The sequence below is a fragment of the Cricetulus griseus genome, unplaced genomic scaffold (assembly GCF_003668045.3).
Source record: "Cricetulus griseus strain 17A/GY unplaced genomic scaffold, alternate assembly CriGri-PICRH-1.0 unplaced_scaffold_16, whole genome shotgun sequence".
NCBI classification, from domain to species: Eukaryota; Metazoa; Chordata; class Mammalia; order Rodentia; family Cricetidae; genus Cricetulus; species Cricetulus griseus.
In genome coordinates this window covers 794-23,299 of record NW_023276875.1, presented here as the reverse complement: position 1 = coordinate 23,299, position 22,506 = coordinate 794, and the positions used below count along the sequence as shown (strand labels likewise).

Below are 22,506 nucleotides of genomic sequence, written 5' to 3'. Positions count from 1 at the left end.
GCTGAGACATCTGCCATGGACACTTTCATATGAGGAATGGAAGTAGCAAACATGTGAGATGGATAAGAAGTGAAGTCCTGGGGCTTGTGTGGTTTTTTGATCATATTTTTATAATAAAGCTTGGGTGGCATCAGAGACCAGAGCTACCAGTTAATGGACCAAAATTTAACATAGAATTTTGGAAAACTGTGGAGAGATTGGAGACTGGAATTAGTAAGGATGGGCTGAAGGAGGATCCTTCTCTGTTTTAGATTTAGAAATGGAAGAGGTAGGAGTCACTGATGGCTGATCAACTGGTTCTCTCATCTTTCAGGTTCTTACCCCCATATCTGACTTTTGATTTTTTTCTTAATAAATATTACTTACACCGGGTGCTGTTGGTGAAAACCTTTAATATCAGCACCCAGGGAGCAGTGGTAGACAGATCTTTGTGAGTTTGGGACCAGTATGGTCTACAAGAGCTCTTTGCAAGACAGCCTCCAAAGCCATAGAGAAACCCTGCCTCAAAAACCAAAACAAGAAAAAATGATTACTTATATTAACACTTTATGAGGTGCCTTAAAAGATATGCTCAGTAAAGTAAAACGGGAAATTAAGACTTCCAGAGATAGATTAAATAATAGATTATTAACTTTATATTTTTCAAATGCTACTAAAAAGTAAAGAACAACATTGGGAGATATTAGCTAAAAAAGAAATTGCTAAATTAAAGCAAGCTATATAATTTAGAGATACTTTGAGCTAAGAATAAAAACAAAGATATGTGTTACATCATAGGAAAAGATTTGCCTTTGTTTCTCCAGGGGTGGAGGGGAACCCAGTGACCATCAAAAATGATAAAGATTATATTCAAACAAACAAATGTTTTTCATTGGATTAAATATAACTTGCCAAAACGAGAAAACTGCAAAGGTATGTTAAGGAATGTTTTGTTTTGTCTTTCAAAAACATATTAATCTCCAATGAAGGAATATAAAGACCATTGGTGTCATGGGGTTCAAGGACTGTGTCTGTGTATGTGTGTCCTGGGTTCTACATTTCTGGGACAGTTTTGGGTGTAGTAGTGGTACTAACTAAGCTATTTTTACATGTCCAAAAGAGATTTATTTACTATGCTCATTGCAATCATGGTTCTGATTCATAAATATGTTTGACAATTAAGACCAAAATATAGTAGAATACCTTGGAATTAATGATGGTATGGCTTATCATTAGGCACATGAAAAATTAGCAAAAATAAAAGTTTAACATGTACAAGTCATTGGAAGCAAAGTTCTTAAAACAGGTTTCCACAAAAATATTACTTGTGTTAAAGAAGTTGTCACTAGCCTCCCTGTCCAATTCAAGGATAATCAACAATGTGTTAGTTATTCCCAAATTGTTTGAAATGAATGCTCCATACTTAATGGAATTTATCATGCTGCCTTAGGTGTGTCCAAGCAAAAATTTCATAGTCTAATAAATTATGGTGTGAAAACAAGCTTAAAATTTAGTCTTTCTTGGCTGGGCCTTGGTGGTGCATGCATTTAATCCCAGCACTTGGGAGGCAGAGGCAGGTAGATCTCTGTGAATTTGAGGCCAGCGAGGTCTCCAGAGCAAGTGACATGATAGACTCCAAAGCTACACAGGGAAAGCCTGTCTCACAAAAAAATAACTTAGTCTTTCTCAGTATGATGGGTTCATTGTTTAGTCATACAAAAGGACATACCATACTTCCTTGTGAACCTTAATGCATAGTCCCTGTGGTAGTCTGAATGTAATTTCCCCCCATGAGCTAAAGGGAATGGCACTATTATGAGGTTGTTTACTTGCTGTAGGAATGGACTTGCTGAAGCAAGTGTGTCACTTGGGGGCGGGGAGGACCTTATATATGCTAAAGCCATGAACGGTGTCCCAGATCACTTCCCATTGCCAGTGGTCAAGATGTGTAATGTCCAGCTCCTTCTATACCACCATGTCTGCCTGCATTCTCCCATGTTGCAACATGATGCTACTTCATAAAATCTCTGAAAATATAAGCCAACCAATTAAATGTTTTTCCTTTAAAAATTAGCCATAGCCAGAGTGTAGTGGTACATGCCTTTAATCACAGCACTCAGGATGCAGAAGCAGGTGGATCTCTGTGAGTTTGAGACCTGCCTGGTCTGAAAGAGGTAGTTTTAGGACAGACTTTAAAACAGGGAAAACCTGTTTTAAAAACTAAAATAAATATTAGCCATGTACATGGTGTCTCTTCACATCTATACAAAAAAAGCTTCATCAATACATGATTCATAACACATTTGAGAGAAAATTTGAGAAACCCTGACAAATTTCTGTCATATAAGATCATATTATACATAGGATTTTGAAATTGCTCATCATGTGTTATTAATAGAAAACCTAGTAATCAATTATAGCCATTCTTAATTTCTTTTTTTTTTGTGGGACTCCTAAGAGTGGGAGCAGGAGTTGTCTTTTTTTTTCTTTTTTTCTTTGAATTAGAATCAAGATTGTTTTACATGTCAATCCTAGTTCTGTCTCCCTCACCTCTGCTCCTACAACTCCCTTCAACTAAAACACTATCTATCATATACACTCTGCTCACCCTGGAGTGTGAGGCCATCCATAGGGTTGACATCAGAGTCTATTGTGTACTTTGGGATGGTGCCTAGGCCCACCCCTGTGTGTCTTGGCTCAGGGAGTATCCCTCTATGTGGAATGGGCTCCCAAAGTCTACACCTATGCTAGGGATAAGTACTGAACTACTACTGTAGGTCCTGTAGATTTCCGACGTTTCCTCGAGGAAACCCATGTTCCTGGGTTCTTGATCAGTCCTATGCTGGTATCCCAGCTATCAGTCTGGGGAGCAAGAATTCCCCAATGTTCAGGTCATCTGTTTCTGTGGGTTTTACCAGCCTGGTCTGGACCTCTTTTCTCATCACTCTTCCTTCTCTGCAACTGGATTCCAGTTCAGTTCAGTGAGTAGTTGTGGGTGTCTGTGAGGGCTATCAGGTGGCATATAAGTCAGTCATCAATATCATTTTCAAGGGAGGGAATTTAAGGTATCCTCTTTTTTCTTGCTTACATTGTTACCTGGTGTCATCTTTGTAGATCTCCGGACATTTCCCTAGAGCCTGATTTGTATTTTATGTAACATACAATAACAGCTATTTAAGTAATGAACGCCCCCAACACCCTCAGATCCAGGATCCCAGCAGGTTGGTGGTGCTGGGTTCCATCCCTCCTGGCTCACCCCAGTCCCGCCTGACACCGCTGAAGCTGCACACAAACCATCAATTCATCAGTTTATTAATTTATTCACTAATTTGCTCATTCGTATATTCATTCATGGACTGGGGCGGAAGCGAGCACGCACACACAGGGGAGCTCATTAATGAAGCCCCAGCCACCACCATGCACACCCCACCCTGCTCTCTAGCTAGCCTGCTGTGCTTTCCTAAACTGGAACACTAACTGCTGCCTGGCTGCTGCCTGCATTCAGTTCACATGTTCGCTCAACTTGCTCAGTCACTGATTCACTGATTCCCTTGTTCATTCACTTACAAAGCCAACCAGGGGAACCAGAGGTTCCTAGAGAAGTTTCCCTAGCTCCCTGCAGAAAAGTCGCTCAGGACTACATTTCCCAGGGTGCCCTGCAGTCCTGACCCAACTCTGTTCTGCCCACCTGGCTCTGGCTTCATCCTGGCTTGTTAGAAACGTTTGGACACTGTTAGGATTATTTCCTGTGATTTTTTTCCAGGGGTGGAAGACAGGCGAGTGAGGGGAGTGGAGAATAGTGTAATGAAGAAAGGGAGGATGTGGAGCCCTCTGCTCCATCCCCGTGCTGTGTCTCCCAAGTGAATTTTCCTAATTCATTTTGAGTTGGTCTGATTTAAATTGCAGCATCCTCAGAGAGGCTCTTTGATGTGTAGAAACTCTTCAACTTCCCCTGGAGGAAAAGGGGAAGTTGCTATGGAGACCAGGAAGTCATTAGAGTCTGCAATCTGAGCCTGGGGCCAGTGCTATTGAAATGCATATTATTGCAGATCTACAAAAGGATTTTTTTCTTGTGTGGGAGTCCTGGCCAGGATCCACAGTACTGTGTCTTTAATCACACTCTAACCCTATGGGAGATGCTCTCATCACTCAAGCCCCACTATCCATCCAATCAGGCACTCCATGAGACCTGCCAGTCAGAAGTGCTGGGCTCTTCCTGACACCAGGCTTCAAGTTTGTTTTGAAGAGGAGACTGCAATGCTGTTTCCTGTGCTGCTGTTGCTGCTTCAGGGAGCTGAGCTGTGAGCTTCATTGATCTAGGAAACCTCAAAATGGTGAGCTAGGGGATGCTGCCTGCAGATTGGGAGGAACAGATGCTGAGGTGTGGCAGACAGTGAAGTGAGTCCTCCATGTAACTGTGGGAAGAGTGCGACCTGATTCACTGTCTTGTAAAATCCCATTTGGCCCATGTAAATTCTTTGACCCTGGGGGAGGTCTCTCACTAAATTTCCTCTATAGGCATAATTTGATGAGAGTATTGGGGGCAGGGAAAACTGATGGTCTAGTTTCTAGAAGTTCTGAATTTTGCATTCCATTTTCAGGTTTTTATTATAAATGTTGCAAGGAGGTCAGGAACTTGTAGAAAACTGGTGTTGTAGATTATCTTTCACCAAAACAAGATTAAAATGCTTGTATATTTTTGTTGCAAGTAACCACAATTATGTGATTCAGAAAGTTTAGTTACAGGGGAGAAAAGGAGTTTCTGATTTGTAGAGGTTTCTCAAGTGTGCATGGTGCTGATAGGGTTGATTGGGCAGATTGCTTGTTATGTGTTTCCATAGGCCATGGAATCAGATTTAAAATTATTTTTCTATTCCTTTGCTTTATTTTTGTGGGGGAGAATTTCTTATTTTTTTTAATTTAAATTAGGAACAATCTTGTTTTCCATGTCAATCACAGTTTCCTCACCCCCTGCTCCAATGCTCCCCACTGACCCCCCTAGTAAATCCCCTTTCTGCTCCCCAGGGAAGGTGAGTGATCTTCAAAGTCTATCATAACATGTGGTGAACATCCTAGGCCCATCTTTGTGTTTCTAAGAGAGAGTGATGCTTTATGTGGAATGGGTTCCAAAAGTCCATTTGTGTAACAGAAATAAATATTAATCTACTATCAGATGGCCCATAGATTGCCCATGACTCCTAACTGACCCCCATTCCAGGGGGCCCAGATCAATCCTATGGTGGTTTCCCAGCTTACCAGTATGGAGTCCATGAGCTCCCACTTGTTCAGGTCGGCTGTTTCTGTGTGTTTCTCCAGCTTGGTCTCCACCCAGTTGCTCATCACCCCTCCCTACCTGAAAGTAGATTCCAGGAGTTCAGCTCAGTGTTTTATCTGTGGGTATCTGCTTCTCTTCCATAAGCTACTGGATGAAAGCTCTAGGATGGCATATATAGAAGTCATCAATCTCATTATTGGGGAAGGGCATTTAAGGTAACTACTCGACTATTACTTAGATTGTTACTTGGTGACATCCTTTTAGGTCTCTTGATATTTCCCTAGTGCCAGAATTTTCTTGAATCCTATAATGATTCTGTCTATTATGTTATCTCTTCATGCTCTCATCTATTATTCACCTGACTCCATTTTCCTGCTCCCTCACATCCTCCTCTCCCCTCCTCTTCTCCCCTTCTCTTCTCCTAACTCCCTCTCCCCTTTCCACATGCTCCCAATTATCTCAGGAGATCTTGACCTATTCCAATTCCCTGGATGACCATGTATATCTCTCTTAGGATTTTCCTTGTTTTCTAGCTTCTCTGGTGGTTTTGGTTGTAGGCTGGTAATCCTTTGTTCCATGTAGAATCCAACATATAAGTGAATACATACAATGTTTATCTTTTCATCACTGGGTTACCTCACTCAGAATTCTTTCTTCTATTTCCTTCCTTTTGCCTGTGAATCTTTAGATTCCATCGTCTTTTTTCCATTGAGTAGCATGCCGTTATGTAAATGTACCATATTTTTTCTATCCATTATTAAGTTTATGATCATCTCGGAAGCTTCCAGTTTCTGTCTATTATGAATGATGATGCTATGAACATTGTTGAACAGATGTCCTTGTCGTTTGAATGTTCATAATTGGCAATATGCCTACAATTAGAATTGCTGGATCTTGTTGTAGACTGATTCCAGTTTTGCTGAGCAACCACTGTACTTATTTCCAAAGAGGCTTTACAAGTTTACACTTCCGCCAGCAATGGAAGAATGTTCTCCTTTCTGCAGTCCTCTCCAGCCTAAACTGTCACTGTTGTTTTTGATTTTAGCTATTCTGACAAGAGGAGTATGCTACCACAGAGATGTTTTGACTTGCATTTCCCTGGTTGCTAAGTATATTGAGCACTTTCTTAAGTGTCTTTCAACCATTTTAGATTCCTCTATTGAGAAGTCTGTGTTTAATTCCTTATTCCACTTTTTAATTGGATTTTTTGGTATTTTCGTGATGAGCTTTTGATTTCTTTGTATATTTTGGAAACCAGCCCTTTGTCAAATGTAGGCTTGATGAATATGCTTCACAACTCTGTGGGCCTGCATTTTGTCTTGTTTACTTGTCATTTGCTTTACAGAAACTCCTCAGTTTCAGGAGGTCCCATTTATTAACTGTGGATCTCAGTGTTAATACCAGGAACTTTTGGAAGGGTTGCTTCAAATGCTCAGAACCCAGCTCCTCCCACCATATGGAGATATTTTTGTGTGTCTTAAGGCAGTGTGTCTTTTGTCAGTCATGTTCTTGAGATACCCTTTTCGTCTCATGTGGCATTGGTTGAGTAGCCTCTTTTTGAATTTCTCTGATTATATAACAGTTTTTGATGACTTCACATTATTCTCCCATTAACTTCCATCCTCCCATCTCATTTCAGTAGTATACAAGATGCTATTCTTCTTAAGAAGCTTAGATAGTCTGGTCATATCCTCTGCAATACCTCCCCAACCCAGCATTTATCTTTTTCTACCATCTACTTGTCCTAACTATCATATCCCCATGACCTTCACCTCAGGACTCTGTCGATGAAAAATGACCTCTTGTTTCAAGTCAGTGGTGTACTTCAGTAGTTATTTTAGGAATGTCCTTGCTGTAAGAAGTTATTTTAAGCATATCATTGCTGTGTGATTGTATTTTACTTAAATGCTACTATCCACTTCTAAGGATTGGTATTCTTCCAGTTTATGGTGTTCACCTTTAGACTTTGAATGGTCTGAAAAATTTTAATGTGCTCTAATACAAGTCTCTACATCTCTGGAGCACTTGGCCATGAAGACTGTTTCACCTTTTCAAACTAATTTTTAAGATTATAAATGCATCATTTTCACCTTGTCTTTTCTGCCTCCAAGCCCTATAACTACCCCCTTGCTTTCTAATCTGTAGCCTGTTTTTCTTTAACCCAGTTACACGATAGCAACAGGTACTGTATGAACATGACTTATGTTTCCCAGCTCTGAGGCAATGGGTTTTCTGCACTAGACATTGAGTTTGTAATGGACTGTGCACACAAAGACCCTGTGCTTTGGATGAGGAAAAGGATGTGCTCTAGGAGACTGGAACAATGTCTAGTAAAACACAATCTTTTTAGATTAGGCCTCTGTTTACTGTGCTTGAAGTTCAGAGTTGGAAGGTCTGTGCTGTCTGAGTCATTTAATCTCTGATCACCCAGTAAGGAAGCTGCTAATATGAGAACTAGCTTGGTGACCATAGGCAATGTGGGGTTCCGGGGAGAGTTAGATGCCAGGATAAGAGATCCCAGGTATTTTGTGAATCCTTTCCATGGTTCTCTTCTGCCTATGATGAAATGAGTTTTATGACAGACCACAAGCTACACAATGGTGAGTGTATGATATTCAGAGCAGGTCTCTTGAGCTATCATTTCATTTATTTGTTTAGATTGTTATTGATTATTTAGTTTTCAAGACAGAGTTACTCTATCCTGGGACTCATCTTGTAGACCAGGCTGGTTTTGAACTCTCAGAATCTTACTGCCTCTGACTAACTAGTGCTGGGTTTAAAAGCATGTTCCGCCACTACCCACTGGGTATTCAATTCTGTTGTATTCAGATGGACCATGAGTGAGACTGTAGTTTAGTTGGTCCATGTGTTGACCTGGGCAGTGGCCTTTGTGCTCTGTGCTACCCAGTATGGGTTTACTGTGTAATGCAAGACACTGCCACCCTGGTATGTGGGGATATAGTTCTTGCAGCATCATTGTCCACTGTTCACTTATAGATACTGCTTTTGGTAACAGTGGTAAGACTGATTAGAAAACTGGCATTATAGTTTCTAGACGTTTATGAAAATTACATTCTATTTTCAGATTTGTATTTTAAATATTGCAAATAGCTTAACTACTTGAAAAAATTGGTGATGTTATCACCTTTCACCAATACATGATTAAAATGCTTGTGTCTTGGTGGTGTAACTAACCACAATGTTGTGATTCATTGAACTCTAGTTCCACGAAAAAAAAAACGAGTTTTGGGTCTGCAGACATTTCTCAGTTGCACATGGTGTTGGGCAGGTAGACAGGGCAGAATCCATGTTTTATGCTGTAATCCATGTGGCAGGAAGCAGATTATAAATCATTTTTCTATGCTGTTTTATGATTGAGCATCATTGGGACTGCATTTGCCTGAAACATGGAATTTCAAGGAGCTGCTGCTCCATATCAAGAGATCACCTCCATTTCTGGAGAGAGCTCTAGAGCATGGGGCTTCTGATTTTGGAAGAATTATTAGTAGCTCGAGGGTCAGAAACAACAGTTCAGATGTCACTTTGAGATAATTTTGTGAAAGTTGTGAAGTCTGTGTTTTTTTAATTTCTATACACATAGAATTATAGGGAGTTGGGTAACATTTGTCAAAATCACACTTTTCCTTTCCTTAGATTTGTCTATTGATTAAAAGTTGACTTTATATTTCCTGTATGGTTTCTTGCCTTTTTCTCAACGATGTCTTCATTCTTTCCAAAATATTTTACACATTTTTGTTGTATATTTGTGACAAATATAGACCTCATTTATGTGAATCTGTCTGAGTACTGTTTTTCTGTAATCTATAACTGTAATATAGTTATTTAGTTTGTTGAAAGTGATGGACATTCACCAATTTGTCTTCATAAAATTTCTTAAGTCATCATCTCTTTTAGGTTTTGTTTTGGGGGTATTTGCTGCAGATCGACAGTTTTAGTTTACTTCTACTTCATCTTTGATGCTTGCCTCTTCTCCTTTCCTGGAACACTGGAATATCTGTGTTTTCCGGTTGTTGTTGCCTTCCTGTTTGAGTCCTTGATGCTTCAGTGATTGAGAGGATCAATATATTGGCTTTGAATTTTTAAAACCTTGTCATATATTATATTCTCTGTCTCTTAAATAGGCTGAAGTGTCAAATGACAAAACCTAGGATCATCAGAGTGTACATCAATTGACTGTGTTTCAGATCAGAATGCCTGATTTGTGCCTGGAAAATATTGTGTTGACTGATGATTGCTGAAGGAAGAAGACTCCCACTGAGTTGGCAATGTCTCTGAGCAATTGGGCCTCGTTGAGAGAGCTTGCTGAGCACAAGACAGTGACAAAGCAAAAGAGAAAATTAAGAAACAATGTTTCCCCATGTTTTATATTCAGTGACTCTTTGGAGTTTATCTCCTAAACTCATACAGTTATAGACACTAACCTAGGAGTAACAACCAAATGTGTTCATTACTTGAGTATCTTTTACTTAGATAATTAATCACAATAAAATAGAAGAATATTGGTAATCTGAATGTAATTGAACCCATAAACTCATAGGGAATGGCACACATAAGAGGTGTGACACTGTTGCTGTATGTATATTTGTGAGTGAGTGTGTGTGTGTGTGTGTGTGTGTGTGTGATTGAGAAATGTCTTACTACCATATTCACTATGTAGTATAAATTGGCTTGAGTCATGGAGACCTGCCTGTCTTTGCTACAGTACTCAGTTATATTCATATCTGAAAGTATTTTGACAGCCTACACTGACCAACGCCAAAAACGACTTTAAGAGATATTTCCTTGTACTTTTCCTGGGTCCTCTGGTGAGATTAATCTGGACCACTTCAGTGCATTTTAGAAAAGGATTTCATGATAAGTCAATTATAATCAGAGTTGGAATTTTAAGTTGAGACAGGATTTCTCTCCATATTTTTCACTGTTCTTGAACTCAGAATGCAGATGAGTTTGGGTTTGAATTCAAAGAATTTGGTTGCCTCTGCTGCCCAGGTATTGGAATATATGTTGTGTGCTAAAACATGCTATTATAATTTTATTATTTATTTATTTATGTCTATTTATATTTATGAAATTCTTTATGTGTGGAAGTTGTTCATGTATGTCACAGCTTTTGTGTAAATATCAGAGAACACATATGGGTGTTTATCTTTTACAGTTAGCATGTTTGAGCCAGGGTCTCTAGGTTGCCATGAGACATAAATAGAGTTTTCAGGATTTACTCTGTCTCCATTTTATCTGGCATCAAAAGCATTGGATTATAGGCATGTACTGTAGCAATTGTCTTGCGAATGCAAAAGTGAAGAGATAGTTGGCATTTTTGTTTTATTTATTTATTTATTTATTTATTTATTTATTCATTTATTTTTCAACACAGTGTTTCTCTGTTGAACTAGCACTTGTTGACCAGGCTGGTCTCAAACTTACAGAAATCCCTGCCCTCTGCTTCCTGAGTGCTGGGATTAAAGGTGTGTGACACCAGCCCAAGCAGTTAAGGGATACTTTTAAGGTGGGTTCTTTATCTGCTAAACCATTCTCACTAACCCTGGATGTTAAGGGATAGTTGTAAGGTAATTACTTTATGTAGTAAACCATTCTCAGTGTTCTAAAGATTTTAAATAGAAATTTTTGGAGTGAGTCTGTTTTGAAACACAATGTCTTTGTAAAGCTTGTCTGACATAGAACTCATTATGCAGTAGGCCTGTGATTTAAAGAGATCATCTGTTCTGCTCATATGAAAAAATATCAGTAAAAAAGATTTTTATCTTGGATTTCCTAAAGATATTATGAGAAAAATTGAATTTTCAGTGAGTGTGATCTTGAGAGACAAAACCACATTTAAGAATTGATACAAAGACAAGTGACACTTTTTATAACATTCTAAGTTATATTTCATTGAGTTCTTATAGAATCTTCTCTCTGTCTTCCCCTCTCTCTTCTTCTTTCTCTCTCTTTCTCTCTTTCCCACTTTCTTTCTCTCTTTATGTCTTTCCCCCTGTGTACATCTCACTCTCTACACCTATTAGTCTCTGTCTCTTTCTGTTTCTCTTCTTGTGTGCTGTGAGTTCTAGGGATTGCAAAGCCTCAAACATGGAGCTTCTCTAGTCCATGACTGTCCAGAATATTGTTAAAAACAGAAGTAGAGTTTTCTGAATTCATTTCCTTAAATGTGATTGATTATTTGATATTCCTTTTTTTTCTCTTTTTGAAAATAGTGAGCAGTTACTATCCGTTTTCATGTAATTTATACTGAAGCTACTGTAAACATTTTAAATGTTGGAATTTTAAAATGGTATAGAATTTCTAATTTGAAAGCATTTTATATTATCATTAACATGTGACTTTGAGATCCATGGAGACAAACATCTTGTTTTTAGGGGTTACCTTAAAATTATTAATCATGTGAATATTTCCCCTAAAGTTACTTTGAATCCATTTATTTTATCCATTTAAAAGAAAGGAGACTAATTCACTTTCTTGGTTGCTACTCAAAATAAAATACCTGAAAATTAATTCATGGACATCTATAAGGCCTCCTACAGATACACTTTTCATAGAGATGTTTGAAATACAAGTTTGAGTATTACTCTGTGTCCATATCCTTGTCTTGCTGTGGCCCTCTAGGCAGATCCTGAGTTCATTCCTTTTTGAATATTGGGTGATCTTGGCCTCTTAAGTAAGCTCATGTTCTTAGAAGATTTCATGAAAAATTTAGCTAGAGTTCATTTGTGTTATATTTTGGCTCCAAATCTTTGTTAATCTCTACAGGTTACACAAAAGTGAATAAGGCTGAGTTTAAGATTATTGTGCTGATGACTTAGACAAAATATTGTCTTTGTTGATAGTTTTTATTGTTGACTCTTTCAGGTCTGCAGTGAAAAGGACACAACAAGGAAGATATGAAAATCTCTGTTTTCTTAAGAAAGGAGCACTAATAGTTTCTTTTAACACTACATTGATGGAAAAGAGACTGTAATTTTCAAAGTTAAAACACAATTAAATAAAAGGCACAGTGGTGCTCTGCAGCAGTCCCAGGGCTTCTGGCCCCTCCGCCAACCTCTCGCCCTCTATAGGATGCAGGCCGCGCAGACAGCAGGGGCAGCCATGTTTCTGCCACACAGCATCGAGGCCGACCACAAGGACCTCATCCACGATGTGTCTTTCGACTTTCACGGGCACCGGATGGCCACCTGCTCCAGCGATCAAAGTCTGGGATAAAAGTGAAAGCGGGGATTGGCATTGTACTGCTAGTTGGAAGACACATAGTGGATCTGTATGGCATGTGACGTGGGCTCATCCTGAATTTGGACAAGTTTTGGCTTCCTGTTCTGTTGACCAAACAGCAGCTGTTTGGGAAGAAGTAGTAGGAGAATCAAACGATAAACTTCGAGGCCAGAGTCACTGGGTGAAGAGGAAAACTCTACTGGACAGTAGAACATCTGTTACTGATGTGAAATTTGCTCCCAAACATACGGGTCTGATGTTAGCAACCTGTTCAGCAGATGGCATAGTAAGAATATATGAGGCCCCAGATGTTATGAATCTCAGCCAGTGGTCTCTACAGCACGAGATCTCAAGTAAGCTGAGCTGTAGCTGTATTTCTTGGAACCCTTCCATCTCTCCTGCTCATTACCCCATGATCGCAGTGGGAAGTAATGACAGCAGTCGAAAAGCAATGACCAAGTTTCAGATTTTTGAGTACAATGAAAACACCAAGAAATACTCAAAAGCAGAAATTCTTATAACAGTAACAGATCCTGTTCATAATATTGCCTTTGCTCCAAATTTGGGGAGATCTTTCCACATCCTGGCAATAGCCACCAAAGATGTAAGAATTTTCACATTAAAACCTGTGAGGAAAGAACTTACTTCTTCTGGTGGTCCCACAAAACTTGAAATCCATATGGTGGCTCAGTTTGCTAATCACAACTCTCAGGTCTGGAGGGTGAGTTGGAACATAACAGGAACAGTGCTAGCATCCGCAGGAGATGACGGCTGTGTAAGGTTGTGGAAAGCTAATTATATGGACAATTGGAAGTGTACTGGTATTTTGAATTGTAAAGGAAGCCCAGTAAATGGGAGTTCTCAACTGGGAAACTCAAATCCTTCACTAAGCACTTCAAATCTTCAAAATTCATTACATGGATCTTCTGCTTGCAGAAAGCATAACTGAGTCAAGCTAGTTGGAGTAACTTTGCTGTTTTGCTGTTTGTTTCATGCACAGAAGGAATGGATCTTGAGTTCTTTTCCCCTTCCCCAGTGAAGTTTGATCTCTCCCAAGATGAACCAGCAGCCTGATCACTACTAAACACAGTCAAAAAGGCCTTTAAAATTACAGTGTATATAATTTTTTATACTAGTCAGTTTAATGACACTATAAATGGAGGACATTTTGTTGAGACATCATTACCAAAACAATTTTTTTACTGTTCTGGAGACTAACTTGTGTTTAAAAACTGAAGAGTTTGCTACTATCCTCATAATTAAACTGTTGGGAAGAGGGAAAATATAGCTTTATTCTAATTTGGAGGAAAAAAAAGAGAATGGGCCCTGTTCTTCATTGAAAGCCTAGGAAGGTAGCCCAAGTTTATGACTCTATTCAGCAATGCCCTTACCTTACTGAAGGAGTAGGCAAAGTAATTCCTTGTCTCACGAGCAACATTATTAAAAAACTGGCAAGTTTGATTCAAGGTTGGTAGGGGCCACAAAATCATGGCAGATTCACTAAATTTTTAAGTGACTTTGCAAACAATAAAGATGCAAAATATAAAGATGATGGATTTTTGTTCTGTGGTTAGTTCTTCACTATAGTACACATCTATGTAAAGCCCAAGTGCAGAGTCTGTGGGAGTTCATTGCATGAAGCAGTGAAGATGAAGCTGAGTTGCATTTGAGACCACAGGATGTTGAGATACCCATGTTATGAGACATCTGTCATGGAGACTTTCATATCAGGAATTAGCAAACATGCGAGATAGATAAGAACTGAAATCTGGGGATTGTCTCATATTTTGATCATATTTTTGTAATGAAGCTTGGGTGGCATCAGAGAGTAGAGCTACCAGTTATCTGGTTTGGAAAACTAGATAGATTGGAGACTGGAATTAGTAAGGAGTGGCTGAGAGAGGATCTTTCTCTGTTTTAGATTGAGAAATGGAAGAAGTAGGAGTCACTAAAGGCTGCTCAACTGGTTCTCTGATCTTTCAGGTTCTTACCACCATATCTAAATTCTGAAGTTTTCTTAATAAAGATTATTCATGCCGGGTGGTGGTGGTGCATTTCTTTAATACCAGAACTTGGGAAGCAGTGGTAGGTAGATCTTTGTGAGTTTGAAACCAGCCTGGTTTACCAGAGCTGTTTCCAAGAGAGCCTCCAATGCCACAGAGAAACCTTGCCTCAAAAACCAAAACAAAATAATAGATTACTTATATTAACACTTTATGAGGTTCCTTAAAAGATATGCTCAGTAAACTAAAAGGAATAATTAAGACTTCCAGAGATAGATTAAATAATCAATTATTAACTTTATATTATTTAAATTCTACTGAAATGTAAACAACAGCATTGGGAGATATTAGATTAAAAAAAGAAATTTCAAATTAAAGCAACCTATATGCTTTAGAGATACTTTGACCTTGGAATAAAAACCAAGATATGTGTTATATCAAGGAAGAGGTTTTGCTTTTGTTTTCACAGGAGGGTGGGTGGGAACCCAGTGACCATTGAAAAGGATAAAGATTACATTCAAACACTAAAAGATTTCCTGAAATAGACAGTAGTTCATCAGACAGCATTACCATTCAATCTAAACTACTTAATGAGACTAACAGAGGTTTTTCATTGGAATAAATATAGCTTGCCAAAACTAGAAATCTGCAAAGGTATGTTGAGGCAGGTTTTATTTTGTCTTTCGAAAGCATAATATTCTCCATAGAAGGAATGTAAAGACCACTGATGTCGTGGAGTTTTAGAACTGTGTCTGCAAGTCACGGGTATGTGTGTCACTGTGTTCTGCTTTTCTGGGACAGTTTTGGATGTAGTAGTGGTACAAATATCATATTTTTACATGTCTAAAAGACATTTATTTACTATGCTCATTACAATCAGGGTTCTGATGCATATATGTGTTTGACCATTAATTCCAAAAATATAGTAGAATGCTTTGGAATTAGTGATGGTATAGCATATATTTAGGCACATGAAAAATCAGAAAAAAAAAGTTTAAAATGTACAAGTCATTCAAAGCAAAGTTGTTAAAACAAGCTTCTTAAAAATATATAACTGGGGTTTAAAAAGTTCCTCACTAGCCTCTCTATCCAATTTGAGGATAATCAACAATGTGTTAATTATTCCCAAATTGTGTGAAAAGAAAGCTGAATACTTCATGTAATTTATCATGGGGCCTTAGGTGTGCCCCAACAAAAATTTCATAGTTTATAAATCCTGGTTTGAAAACAAACTTAAAATATAGTCTTTCTCGGTAGGATGGGTTCATTGTTTACTCACACAAAATGACATATCATACTTCCTTGTGAACCTTCATGCATATGACCTGTGCTAGTCTGAATGTAATTGCATCCCATAAGCTCATAGGAAATGACACTCTTATGAGGTTGGTTTGTTGCTGTAGTTATGGACTTATTGAAGCAAGAATGTCACTGGGTTGGTGCATACTGAGATCTCATATATGACCAAGCCATGAACAGTGTCCCAGACCGCTTCCCATTGAGAGTGGTCAATATGTGTAATGCCCAGCTGCTTCTACACTGCCATGTCTGCCTGCATTCTACCATGTGGCAACATGATGATACTTGATAAAACCTCTGAAAATCTAAGCCACCCAATCAAATGATTTTTCCTTTAAAAATTAGCAATAGCCATAGTGTAGTGGTCCACGCCTTTAATAGCAGGAACCAGGATGCAGAGGCAGGTGGATCTCTGTGAGTTTGAGACCATCCTGGTCTACAAGAGCTAGTTCCAGGAAGCCTCCAAAGCCACAGGGAAAACATGTTTTAAAAAGTAAAATAAATATTAGCCGTGTACATGGTGTCTCTTCACAGCTATACAAACAAAAACTTGGTCAATACATGATTCATTAACCTTTATAGAGGAGATTTGAGAAACCCTGACAAATTTTCCATTATACAAGATCATATTATACATAGGCTTGTGAACTTGCTCATCATATGTTATTAGTAGAAAACCTAGTATTCAATTATAGCCATTCTTTATTTCTATTTTTTGTGGGACTCCTAACAGTGGGAGCAGGAGTTGCCTTTTTTCTTTTTTTTGTATTTGAATTAGAATCAAGACTGTTTTACATGTCAATCCTAGTTCCCTCTCCCTCTCCTCCACCCCTTCAACTCCCCCCAACTAAAATCCTATATATCATATACACTTTCTGCTCTTCCAGCAGGATGAAGCCTTCCATAGGGTGTCATCAGAGTCTGCTGTGTCCTTTGGGATAGGGCCTAGGCCCACCCCTGTGTGTCTTGATTCAGGGAGTATCCCTCTATGTGGAATGGGCTCCCAAATTCTACACCTATGCTAGGAATAGGTACGGAACTACTACTGGAGGTCCGGTCGATTTCTGAGGTTTCCTTGATGAAACCCTTGTTCCTGGGGTCTGGATCAGTTCCATGCTGGTATCCCAGCTATCAGTCTGGGGAGCAAGAGTTCCCTGCAGTTCAGGTCAGCTGTTTCTGTGGGTTTCACCAGTCTGGTCTGGCCCCCTTTGCTCATCACTCATCCTTCTCTGTAACTGGATTCCACTTCAGTTCAGTGATTACTTGTGGGTGTCTGCTTCTACTTCCATCAGCTGCTGGATGAGGGCTATTGGGTGGCATATAAGTCAGTCATCAATCTCAATATCAGGAGAGGCATTAAGGTAGCCTCTCCATTTTTGCTTAGATTGTTAGCTGGTGTCATCTTTGTAAAATTTGAGACATTTCCCTTGTGCCTGATTTCTCTTTCATGTACATACAATAACATCTATTTACCTCATTAACCCCCACCCAAACACCCTCAGACTCTGGAACACAGCCCCTTTGCCTCATTGGGCTCCCTTCTTCCCTCCTGGCTTGTCCCGGTCCCTGCCTGCCTCCACCAATGTGGTTGTACCGAATCCATTCATTCATTCAAACATTTATTTATTTATTCATTTATTCATTCATTTATTCATTCATGGACTCCCAGGCGGAAGCCCACAAGCACTTGGGCAAGCTCATGAATTAACTTCCCACTGCCACCATGCTCAAATCCTGGCCATTTCTGAACTGCAACACTGACTGCTGCCTCCTGGCTGCAGCCTCCATTCAATTAGTCTGTCATTCAGCTCTGTCAGTCACTGATTCACTTGCTCATTTGCCTGCAAAGCCAGCTGGGTCAGCCAACATTTCCTAGAGACTTTTCCCACTCCCCGCAGAGACCTCGCTTGGGACTACATTTCCCAGCCTGCCCTGCTCTCCTGAGCCACCACTTTTGGCCACCCACCTCTTGGATTCCGTCCCAGGATGTTAGAAGCCTTAGGACACTGTTACAATTCTTTCTTGTGGTTTTTTTTCCCAGGATTGAAGACATGGGGAGGGAAGGGAGGGGAGGATAGTGTAATGAAGAAAGGGTGGCTGTGAATCTTCATCCCTGTGCTGTGTCTCCCGCTTGAGCTTTTTATAATTCATTTTGATTTGGTCTGATTTAGATTGCTGCATCCTCAGAGAGGCTCTTTGGTGTGTAGAAACTTTTCAATTATATCCTTGAGGACAAGGGGAAGTTGCTATGGAGACTAGGAAGATATCAGGCTCTGCAATCTGAGCCAGGGGCCAGTGCTATTGGAATGCAAATGGCTGTAGAGGTAGTAAAGATTCTTTTCTTGTGTGGGAGGCATGGTCAGGAGCCACAATACTGTGACTTAAGCACTATGGAAACCTATGGGAGGTGCTCTTGTCACTCAAGCCTCACTAAGCAGTCAATCCCCCCCAAGCAACCTGCCTGTCAAAAGAGGTGCAGGGCTCTTCCTGTCACCAGACTCCAGGCTTGACTTTGAAGAGGAGACAGCGGTTTTGTTTGCTGTGGTGGAGTTGCTGCTGCAGGGAGCTGAGCTGAGAGCTTCATTGATCTGGGAAACAACAAAATGGTGAGCTAGGGGATGCTGTCAACAGATTGGGAGGAACAGATGGTGAGGTGTGGCAGACAGTGAGGTGAGCCCTCCCTGTATCTGTGGGGAGAGTGTGTTCAGATTCCCTGTCTTGGGAAATACCTTTCTGCCCATTTCAATTATTAGACATAGGGGGACGTCTCTCACTATCTTTGCTCTATGGGGTTAATTTCATCAGAGTATTGTGAGCAGCAAGCTGGGTATAGGAGCAAGTTTACAGTCAACTTAAACAATGTTGTTTTTTTTTTTTTCATTTTTCTTTTGGGATTTTTGGAGAGAGGGTTTCTCTGTGTAGCTTTGGAGGCTATCCTGGCACTCACTCTGTTGACCAGCCTGACTTTGAACTCACAGAGATCCACCCATCTCTGTCTCCCAAGTGCTAGTATTAAAGGCAAGTGCCACCGCCAACGAGTGAGCTTTCAATTCTGTTGAGATTTGAATGAAACATGAACCAGAGTATAGTTCTGTTGGTACATGTGATAACCTGGACATTGGCTTTTATCCTCTGTGCTTCCCAGGATGGATTCCCTGGGTAATGGGAGACTCTGCAGACCTGTCATGTGAGGATGTATTTCTTGCAGTGTCACTGTCAAATGTTCATATGTAGGAACTGCTTTTGTTTGCAGTGGGTAGACAGATTAGAGAACTGTAAGTCTGGTTTCTAGTAGTTCTGAATATTGCATTCCATTTTCAGGTTTATTTTATAAATATTTCAAATACTTTAGGAACTTGTACAAAAATTGTGAGGTGGATTGTCTTTCATGAATAGATGATTAAACCGCTTGCAACTAACCACAATGATGTCATTCAGTGAAGTTTAGTTCTAGGGGAGAAAAGGAGTTTCTGATATGTAGAGATTTCTCAAATGTGCATGGTGCTGACCGGGTAGATTGGGAAGATTCCATGTTATGTGCCATAGGCCATTAAATCATATTTAATACAATTTTTCTTTTTCTTTGCTGTTTTTGTTTTGGGGAATATTTCTTTTTTATTTACCCCCCCTCTGCACCCCCGCTCCTCCACTGCTCCTCACTTACCCCCCATTAAATGCCCTTTCTGCTTCCCTGGGAATTTTAGTGATCTTCAAAGTCCATCCTATCATGTGGTGAATTCCTAGGCCCATCTTTGTGTTTCTAAGCTGAGTGTTGCTTTATGTGTAATGGGTTCCCAGAGTAAATTCACATACGAGTGATAAATACTAATCTACTACCAAAGGTTCCATAGATCGCCCAGGTCTCATAACTGACACCCATTCCAGGGGGCACAGATCAATCCTATGCTGGTTTCCCATCTACAAGTCTGGAGTCCATGAGCCCTCCCTTGTTCAGGTTAGCTGTTTCTGTGTGTTTCTCCAGCTTGGTCTTGATGCATTTGCTTATCACCCCTCCCCATCTGAAACTAGATTCCAGGAGTTCAGCTCAGTGTTTACCTGTGTGTATCAGCAACTGGATGAACACTCTAGGATGGCATATAAGGCAGTCATCAATCTCATTATTGGGGAAAGGCATTTAAGGTAACTATTCAACTATTGCTTAGATTGCTACTTGGTGTCATCCTTGTAGATCTCTGCATATTTCCCTAGTGCCAGATTTATCTTCAATCCTATAATGACTCTGTCTATTAAGGTATCTCTTTCCTTGCTGTCCTCTATTCTTCCCCTAACTGCATCTTCCTTTTTCTTCCCTCCTCTTCTCCCCTTCTCTTCTCCTAACTCCCTGTCCCCTCTCCCCATAGCTCAGGAGATCTTATCCATTTCCAATTATCTGGGTGACCTGTATATCTCTCTTAGGATTTTCCTTGTTTCCCCTCTTCTCTAGTGGTTTTGATTGTAGACTGGTAATCCTTTGTTCCATGTAGAATCCCATATATATGTGAATACATATGGTGTTTGTCTTTTTGTCACTGGGTTACCTCACTCAGAATGCTTTCTTCTATTTCCTTCCTTTTGCCTGTGAATTGTAGTGTTCCATTGTCTTTTTTTCCACTGAGTAGCACGCCATTGTGCAAATGTACCATATTTTCTCTATCCATTATTTAGTTTAGGGGCATCTAGGATGCTTCCAGTTTCAGTCTATTAAAAATAATGATGCTATGAACACAGCTGAACAGATGCCCTTGTTGTATGAATGTTCATATTTGGCTATATGACTATGGGTTGAATTGCTGGATCTTGTGCTAGGCTGATTCCAATTTTCCTAGGGAACCACAGTACTTATTTCCAAAGTAGCTGTACAAGTTTTCACTTCCACCAGCAGTGGAGGAATATTCTTCTTTCTCCAATCCTCATATTATAATCTGTCATTGTTGTTTAATTTATCTATTTTTACAAGAGCACTACGCTACCTCAGAGTTGTTTTGATTTATGTTTCCCTGATTGTTAAGTATATTGAGCACTTTCTTATGTGTTTTAATCCTTTTAGATTTCTCTATTGAGAAGTCTCTATTTAATTCCTTATTCCACTTTTTAATTGTATTCTTTGGTGTTTTTTAATGAGCTTTTGAGTTCTTTGTATATTTTGGAAATTAGCCTTGTGTCAAATGTAGGGTTGATGAACATATTTTCCCATTCTGTGGGGCTGCCTTTTTGTCTTGTTGCCTGTGTCATTTGCTATACAGAAACTTCTCAATTTCTGGAGATCCCATTTAGTAATCGTGGATCTCAGTGTTAGTGGTACTGTTGTTATGTTCAGGAAGTAATCTACTGTACAAATTCTGTGAGGGTACCTACTAGTTACTTGTCTAAGCGATTCAGTGTGGCTGGATTTATGTTGAAGTCTTAGATCCATTTGTTATCCTTTGGATATTTTTGTTTGTTTTGTTTTGTGTTGCTTTTTTGTTTTGATTTTTTTGAGACAGGGTTTCTCTGAATTGCTTTGAAGCCTTTCCTATACTCTAGTCTGCCTTTGAACTCACAGGTATCCCCCTGCCACTGCCTCCTTAGTGCTGGGATTAAAGGGGCACACAACCAATGCCCAGCTTTCTGATCCATTTCGACTTAAGTTTTGTGCATGGTGATAGCTATGTATATGTAAGCAGTCTTTTAAACGCCACCATCCAGTTGTACCAGCACTATGTCTTGAAGATGTTTTCTCATATCCATTGTGTAATTTTGTCTTCATTTTCCAACATCAAAATTTCATAGGTATGTGGGTCCATATCATGGTGTTCAATTTGATTCCACTGTGCTACCTGTGTTTTTTATTATTATTTATTAGTTCTAGTTAGGGAACAAGCTTGTTTCACATATAAGTCCCTTCTCCCTCTCCCTCCCCTCACCCCCATCTCTCCTACCCCATCCCCAGCCTTCCCCCCACCCCTTCTACCCACCACTAACCAGGAAGGGTAGGGCCCTCAATGGGGCTCTGCAACGTCCACCAAATCTTCCTGTGCTGGTCCTGGGTGTCCAGGGCCAGAGTGTAACCCTGCACATGGGATGGGGATGGGCTCTCAAAGTCCCTTCTTGCACCAGGGAAAAATACTAATCCACCACCAGAGGCTCCCTGGAGTGAAGAGGCCTCCTTATTGACATCCATGTTCAGGGGTTTGGATCAGTCTTGTACTGGCTTCCCCGACAGCATCTGGGGTCGATGTGCTCTCCCTTGTTCAGGTCAACTGTTCCTGTGGGTTTCTCCAACCTGGAACGGACCACTTCGCTCTTCATTCCTCCCTCTCTTCAACTAAATTCCCGATTTCAGCTCAGTTTATATCTGTGGATGTCTGATTCTGCTCCCATCAGCCGCTGGATGAGGCCTCTAGGATGGCATAAAGAGAAGCCATCAATCTCATTTTGGGGGAAGGGCTTTTAGGTTATCCTCTCCACCATTGTCTAGATTGTTAGATCGTGTCATCCTTGTAGGTCTCTGGAGATCTCCTGGGTTCCAGATCTCTTCTCAAACATATAGTGGCCCCCTCTGATATGGTATCTCTCATCCTGCTCTCTTTCCTCTATTCTTCCCACAACTCAATATTTCTGCCCCTCCATTTCCTCTCCTCTACTCCTCTTCTCTTGATCTTATTATAGCAGCTCCCTCCCCCCTACCCTCATGCCCCCAATTAGTTCAGGAGTTCATGCCACTTCCAT

General features: G+C 40.0%; 1 protein-coding gene across 1 annotated transcript; it reads left to right on the top strand.

Annotated features, from left to right (window-relative positions):
• The first annotated feature begins 12,364 nt into the window (after positions 1–12,364).
• On the top strand, positions 12,365–13,445 carry LOC100757678 (nucleoporin SEH1-like). Its single transcript, XM_027433819.2, is given in 2 exon segments — positions 12,365–12,474; positions 12,476–13,445. Coding segments are annotated over 2 exon segments (1,068 nt in total). The 5' UTR covers positions 12,365–12,376.
• Positions 13,446–22,506: the final 9,061 nt, after the last annotated feature.